Here is a 7,918-nt window from a genome sequence, read left to right as displayed (position 1 = left end):
GGCCGGTGAGGGGGCGGGGCCACTGGGCTAGCCCGCGGTGCCCGTGGCCTATGGGCGGCTGGTCAGATGGGTGCGCGGCAGGGGGCGGGCCCGGGCGCGCGGCCCGGCGCGGGAGCGCGCCAGCGGTGGCGGCGGCGGCGGTGGCGGCGGTAGAGGCAGTTGGGGGGCGGGGAATATCGTCTCAGGCGTCCGTGGCGGCTTTGGCAGTAGCGACTGGCAGTGGCGGCGGTTCTTAGTGCGGCTCGGCGTGTGGCCAACTCTCGAGCTCGGAACGAAACGCTCGGTGTCGCGGTCCCCACCCGGAAAGTTTGCAGCGAAGCCGCGACCTCCTGCCCGGCGCGGCCCGGCATGAAGCGGCGCTGAGGAGCCGCCGCCGCCGCCGCCTGAGAAGGAGTCGCAGACCCTGGGCCACGCCGATGACTACTGCAAACTGTGGCGCCCACGACGAGCTCGACTTTAAACTCGTCTTTGGCGAGGACGGGGCGCCGGCGCCGCCGCCCCCGGGCTCGCGGCCTGCAGGTGGGTGCCGGGCCGGGCGGGACCGGGGAGCGTCGCCTCACTCGCCTCCTCCCTGACTCCTGGGTGGCTCGGGGTCTGGCGACCTGGTGTGTGGTGATCTGATTTAAATTGTGAGGAACTTACGCAGTTCCTCAGGGTCGCAGCGACGTGGAAGTGGCCGCGGGCTTGGCTGGAAGCAAACTAGTGGGGAACTCGACTCCGGGACGCTTGCGGCCAGGGGACGCCCGGGGTTTGGAGGCCGAGGGTCGGGGCCGCTGCCCAAGTGGCGTCTGGTTGTCGCTGCTTTGCCAGCGAAGTGTGGAGAAAATGTCTCTGTGAAGTGTAACCGCACATGGCTTCTCGTCTGTTCGAGGTTGTTTTTAAATCTTTATTGGAAAGAATCGTATGCTAGCAGTTAGCATCTGAGGCTCTGCATTTGCCTGTTTAAATTTACTTAGCTGGGAGAGTAATGCTATCGTGTTAACTTGGCGTGTGTTGTGCAAGTTTATGGCCCACATTTAATTCGAAGTGTAACTCTAACGGGACTTTTCCGAAAATGGGGAAATTGTTTCTGATGGTTAAAAAAAAAAAAAAAAGTGGAGTGTCTTTTTCATAATTCTCCTGGAAAGTTCTAGAAGTTAGTATTTATTTTAAGAAAAAACTCGCCTCCGAAGATGTTTTAAAAGAGATCGCGGACTGGGAAGGCTGGACACCATGATACTTAGAGGTCAGACCAATCAGGAAATAGAAACGGAATGGCTGGGGACTTAGAGCTCTCCTGTGACCTGGTTTGGAATACTGTGGTTCATTAAGTTCATTTTCCCCGTTACATATGCAGGCGAACTTTAAAAAGGAGATAAGACTAATCCCTATTTATTCTTTCTGGGTATTAGGTGAATTGCTTCATGCTCGTTTTGATGTTCAGTAGGCTTCTGTGGAGTTGCATTGAAAAACTTCAAAACATGAGGCATAAGGATTCTCTCTGAAGAATTTGTCTCCTCACTCCCTTTAGTCTTTATATGTTAGACATCTTTTTCAACCTAATAATTTACCAGTTACCCGTTGGCTATGTTTATTTCAGTTTCATTGACGTTATTTAAGTACCTATCCTCATTTGAGGTACTGTTCGGTACTTTGTACTGTTAAAATGGATACACAAGAGACTAATGACCCTCAGGGAGCTTGGGAAATGAGGGGAGAGGGAAACACATAACCCAGATAAATACGCTTCTAGGCACATTAAATGGTGGTGCATTCTATAATTGAGATAAAAATGGGAAAGGAGGCGTTTGTGGTGAGGGTAGCATTGAAGTGAACTTAGATTATTGAGACTTAGTTAAAAACAATTTGTGATGAGTACTGTTTTATAGACTCTGAGCAGGACTCTAAGCAGTTGATGTTGTCAGCAAACTTATGTTGTGTACACACTTGTTCAGAGCATGTTATATACCAAATCTATGATTTATGATTATAAAGGAGAGAGAAAGAAGATCTCTTCCAACTTGGATAATTATTTAAAATTCCATAGAATAGGTGATGTTTGAGTTAGGCCTTAAGGTGAAGTACTGATGGAAGCAGAAGAGAAAGTTACATCAAAAATGGCAATACTCTGATTGCATAAGCAGAGATAAAAATTTTAAATTGTGGCTCTCCCTGGTGGTGCAACGGGTAAGAACGCAGCACTCACTGCAAGCTGGCGGGAGCCGCTTCAGTAAGAGTTCGATCCCCTGTTCTGGAGGTGATCCACATGGCAGTGCAGACCTCTCCTGACTTGCCTGCTACTCCCCTCAGTAGTGTACTTGGAGATCTGCCTGTTCTGCTCCCCACTCTGTCTCTGATGAATCCTCTCACTGCCCCTGCACCTCTGGCCTACTCCCCAGTTCTATATGTATAATAAATCTTTCAAAAAAAAAAAAAAAGTCCATTTTAAAATAATCTACTAGCTATTTTTTTAAATGGGTTTTTTTTAAATTAAAGTGAAATATACATGGCAAACCATTTTAAAGTACTGATTCATTGACATGAATTGAATTTACAGTGTTGTGCAAACACCACTTCTATATAGATTATTTTCATCATCCTGAAAGAAACCCATTAAGGGGCTGTTCCTTGTTCTTCCTCACTGCTTCCCAATCCCTGGCAACCATGTCCCTAATCTGGGATCTGTATCTGTGGATTTACCTGTTCTGGATATTTCATAAAAATGGAATCAATGTGTTTTTGTGGTTCATTCATGTCATAAAACATCAGTAGTTCATTCCTTTCTTGACTGAATATTCTGTTGTATGTATCCCCCAATTTGTTTATCTATTCATCCATTGATGGACATTTGGGTCATTACTGCCTTCTGACTATTTTAAATAGTGCTGCTATGCACATATAGCAGCTAATCTTGAAATTCTTTTGAGAAAAATATTAAAAAGTAAGATTTCAAAATGGTTTGTTCACAAGTTTCATCTTAGTATCACAAGAGTTTGTAGTTGGAAGAAACAATAATTGACATGCTTTTAGGATGATACATTTCAGTGAGGTGGGCTGTAATAACAATTGCTTGGTAGAATTCAGAACAGTGTTGGGTTTTATCAGCATCTTTACTTGGATTTGGATTCTCTTTCCTCATTGGGATGGAAGTTCTTTGAGGGTCTAGTATGTTGTTTATAGTTGTATTGTCAGTGCTTAGTAAAGTACCTTTAACATAATAGGGACCCAGTTTTTATTGAATTAATGAATACTGCTTAAGATTGGGGCTGGTTTTTTTTTTTTTTTTGTGGTAGAGGAAGTTGATGAGACTTGTTTCAGTTCTTTGGCTTTTACTGGTCGTTTTCATAAGACTGCAGATCTTTGTAATTTCGTGCTGCAGTTGTTTTCCATTTCTCTAAATGTTTGATAGTATTTGAGTCACATCTAAATTTCCTACAGAAAAGGAATTTTGGAAAATGTTTGGATGTGTAACAGGATGGTACCCAGAAAAAGGGGAGGTTCCAGGGAATTAATTCTATTAAAGTTTCTTTCCATTAAAGGTCTTGATGTTTTATCTTGATGTGGCAGATGGCAGAACCTGTTTAAAGGAGGCATGTTTGGGGGTTCTGCCCTGTAACAGATAGAAGGCTGTAGAGAATGGAGACTGAGAATTTTAGGAGCTGAATTTAGTGACTATTCTAAGCAAGTTTGTTCAAGTACAAATTAGATGATTTGAGGTGCGCTTGATAATGTTGTATATGCCTGTAACTGACTTTTTAAGAGGTATTAATTTTTTCCATTAAAGAAAATTAAAGATGCTAATCTTTAGCCTTTTTTTTTTTTAAGTGCTGGCTTTGAATTTTCCAGTTGGAAATGAATCAAACTATTTTGTAAGCTTTCTTTCATTTAATTAAATATTTAGCTTCAAAATGAGGTTATATCTCATTTGTAAATACAAAATTTTAAATTGGTGTTTAATATGTTTCATTAATATTATTTGACATTATATAGTCAAAACAGCTTTTACTGGGCCTCTAAGGTGGTATAAGGGGTTAAGTCTCAGCATTCAGAAGCTATCTGCCCTCACTGCCACTGCAGCCTGAGTTCCATCCCCTGCCAGGGAGCTGACCCACATGGCACCGCAGACCTCTCCTGTCTCACCTCGCTGCTCGCCTCAGCAGTAGATTTCAGTAGATATGTCTGTTCTGCTCCCCACTCTGTCTCTGGTGAATATTCTCACCCCTGTGGTCTACACCCTGGTCATGCAAGTAGTTCTTGTATGCATTAATAAATAAACTCTTTAAAAAAGAGAAAACAGCTTTTAGTGTTCTAGTTTAGTGTACTGATTATATTTTATTTAATTTGATGTTATTAATAGTCTACTATTCAAATTCAAATTTCAAATTCTGAGGATTTTGTTTTTTCATTACAAAATATGACTTTATAGTCCTAAATGAGAGTCATTGGGAGGAGTGTGTACTAATCTGTGTATGGTATTTTTATCTACTGCTTTTAAAGGGGAGAAGCGGCTAAAATATATGTATTTTTTTAAATAAAGAATTTACTTCATATATGTGTGATTTTGTCATATTATTTTAAAACAGCTTTTCCATATGTAAAGTTTTGGAACTTTTCTATATTATTTTGCTACTCTTTGTTTTCACTTTGCATAATGTTTGAAGATCTGATTTATGTGTTACAATTCACTATCTCTTAGATAATTTCACTTTCTCTTCTGTCAGTTTTTATTGGCCATTTTTACTTCTTATTTTTTTTGGTTAAACAAGATATTACATTTAACACTCTTGAGTACAGTCCTTAGTTGGTACTTTCTCAGTGATGTCATGTAATATTTCTTAACTATACTCAGAGAGCCTGATGCTAGGTTATTTTACTTTATTTTTTTAAAGATTTATTTATTTATGCATTTATGCACAAGAACTGGATGTGGCACAGGCCAGAGGTGCAGGGGATGAGAGGATTCACCTGAGACAGACTAGGGAGAAGAACAGACAGATCCACTGAAATACACTGATGAGGGGAGCAGAGGGTAGGTCAGAAGAGGTCTGCCATGTCCTGGCCAGGGATCGAACTTGTGCTGCAGTGGCTTCAGACAGCTTCTTAGTGCTGCACTTTAACCTATTGCACCACCAGGTAGGGCCCTGATAGGTTATTTTATACTTCTTCCTCTTCCCTAGATACTCTTCCCTATAATAAACTAGAACATTGAGTGAGAGGAGGGGCAGATGGTGTTGCAGTCATTTAAACTTTATTTAGATAAGTTGCAGTATTTGTTTTAGACATTTTAATCTTACCCTCTTCAATGTTCTGTCTTATATCTTCACTAAATACGAATACTGAAGGTCTTTGACTTTTAATTGTTTTTGTAGTTTCTTGAATTGTCATTCAATATAGTGTGAAAGATGGTTGATTTGCTAGCCATACTAAGTATAATTGGATATTTAAATCAGTATTTAAAAAGGGAAGTTGTTTGTATGGTTTCCTGTAGAAATTTAATGGTGTGTTTATATAGTTCATTAGGTACTGGCTGCTGCTGAGCTTTTACTTTCATACCGTACATACATCAGCTTTTGCTTTAGACTTCAACGCAGTGAGAATATATATTAAGCATTTAAATATTTAAATCACTGATAAGCATTTGACCTTTTCACTTTGAAGAATAACTTCAGGTTCTGTTTCTTTGACACTTTTCCAAATAGGGGTAGACACTTTTCCTAATAGTTCCTGGAGTATTAGCAGAATTTTGTGATGGAGGTTACGGAATTCATGTGTTTTAGTGCCTGGGGGGGAAAATGGAGGGAAAAAGTTTCAATGTTTTATTAAAACTTCATCATTTATAAGAGCATTACTGCTTTGCCTGTGCTTTCTTTCTTTCTTTTTTTTTTTTCATTTGTCAGTACGGAAGGACTATTTGGGAATGTATTCTAAATTATTAGCAGAAGTAGAACTGTAGTAGTTTTATTGTGATATAAAAATAAAACTTGGGCTCTCCCTGGTGGTACAGCTGGTTAAAGTACAGCACTGTGAAGCTGTCGCAACCACTGCAGCACAAGTTCTATCTCTAGCCAGGGAGGTGACCCACATGGTGTGGCAGACCTCTCCTGACCCATCCACTGCTCCCCTCAGCAATGTATTTCAGTACATCTGCCTGTCTGTTCCCCACTCTATCTCTGGTGAATCCTCTCACCCCCTATACTTCTGGCCTGTACCCCAATTCTGTTTGCATAAATAAATAAATCTTTAAAAAATTTTAAAAAATAAATAAAAACTTGAGTAATATGTACATAACCAGTAATTTGTGGAGGGAGGGAGTCTAGTAAAGCTACTTTCAAGCATTTCAAGTATTAATTCAGGATATGTTGTAGAATCAACTTACTATGACTTGCCTTTTTGTGACAACCAGCACATATATACATATATATATTTTTAAAGATTTATTTATTTATGCATACAGAACTTGAGGTACAGGCCAGAGGTGCAGGGGCAGTGAGAGGATTCACCAGAGATAGAGTGGGGAGCAGAACTGATGAAGTACACTGCTGAGGGGAGCAGCGGTTGGGTCAGGAGAGTTCTGCCAGGGTCACCTCTGGGGCAGGTGGGGATCGAACTCATGCTGAAGTGGCTTTAGCTTTTTAGTGCTGTGCTTTAACCCGCTGCGCCACCAGGGAGGGCCACAACCAGTATATTTTACCTACAACCAGATGTATTTTTTGAAGACCTAGCCAAAGCTCTGTTTTTGAATTTTGCTCTGTGTTTAATTTCTCAATGATGTGTGGATATAAGGGCATTTTTGGTAAGGAAAAATGCATTGTTTTTTTTTTTTTTTTCAGAGGAGGTCATGATAAAAAACTGATCTATCAAATGGAAACCTTAGGAGAAGATAATTTTTATTACTGATTGTGAAGTTTAATGTGCACTTTCTTTATTTTTTGATTAGTAATGATTTAATGCCATAATGTCTTATTTTTAAATAAGAGGTGGAGTTGAGGAAGCCTTAATACAGTGAAGTCAATTAAATTACTCTTGATAGGAAATGTGAGTCGCTTGAGCATCATTTGATAGTAAGCTGTAGTTCACAGCAGTAACATAAATAAGGGAGGTGTTGTCTAAAGTTGTCCTGGTGGGTCAGGGGAGTAGATACAGACGACTTGGCAGTTAGCCTGGCTTCTAAAACAAAATCCAAGTCATCAAATTTGCCCAGGCATGCCATAAGAGGTTCAGGTAACAGTGGAATTTAAGAGGACTGAGTTTGTTCAGGGAGACTTAGAGTCAAGCAGGAACAAGCCTTTTTAAAAACTATAATTTAACTCAAATAGCATGGTTCTGTATATTTCAGCACTTCTGGCAATATTTATATAGTTAAATTGCTTGGCTAACCATTTTGCCTGAATTTGGTAAAATTTAGAAGAGGAGAATAATTGGACAAGAAGATTTGTGTAGTATAATCTATGAATTGATAATGAAATATAATTGTTGGGATCTAGTTAATATATTGGTTTTCCTGTGTGAAGGAACTACATGTCTATGAAAGCCTGAAAAGCCCCAGATAAACTGCCAAGTTACTTGAAAGCTTTATTTTCCTACCAACTGTAAAGTTTCAGTGTGTCTAATGTTACATTAGCAGATGAGAGTTTTAATATTTTAAAATGTTCAATGTCTTACATTGTTTACTTTCTTTTTGGTTAATATTTCTTAATTTTGTGCTACCTTTTCATCAGCTTTAGTTTTAAATAGGATATAAGATTACATGAGCTCTGGTTAAATTCAGATTAACCTTTTCTTGTATACTTTTTTAAAAGAATGTTTATTTGTATCACATGTAAAATAGCTAAAATATTTTTTTCTATCAATGTAATCATTGCCCAGGACACTTTAATGGACAACTTGTGAGTTGTACTTAAATGCAAATGTTTTTCCAATATTACTTTTTTTTTTTTTT

General features: G+C 39.6%; 1 protein-coding gene across 2 annotated transcripts in view; it reads left to right on the top strand.

Moving 5' to 3' along the window:
• Positions 1-221: 221 nt before the first annotated feature.
• Positions 222-7,918, top strand: part of NFATC3 (nuclear factor of activated T-cells, cytoplasmic, calcineurin-dependent 3) — a 99,223-nt gene continuing 91,526 nt past the window's right edge. The window contains exon 1 of one of the 2 annotated variants that reach the window (XM_004690448.1): positions 222-519. In XM_004690448.1, the coding sequence (XP_004690505.1) occupies positions 417-519 (103 nt within the window). In that variant the 5' untranslated portion in view covers positions 222-416. The remainder of the gene's footprint in view (positions 520-7,918) is intronic. The other variant, XM_004690447.2, reaches the window with a different exon arrangement.

Source organism: Condylura cristata, unplaced genomic scaffold (assembly GCF_000260355.1).
Source record: "Condylura cristata isolate star-nosed mole 26May11 unplaced genomic scaffold, ConCri1.0 scaffold00028, whole genome shotgun sequence".
NCBI lineage: Eukaryota > Metazoa > Chordata > Mammalia > Eulipotyphla > Talpidae > Condylura > Condylura cristata.
This window is presented reverse-complemented; position numbering and strand designations above follow the sequence as displayed.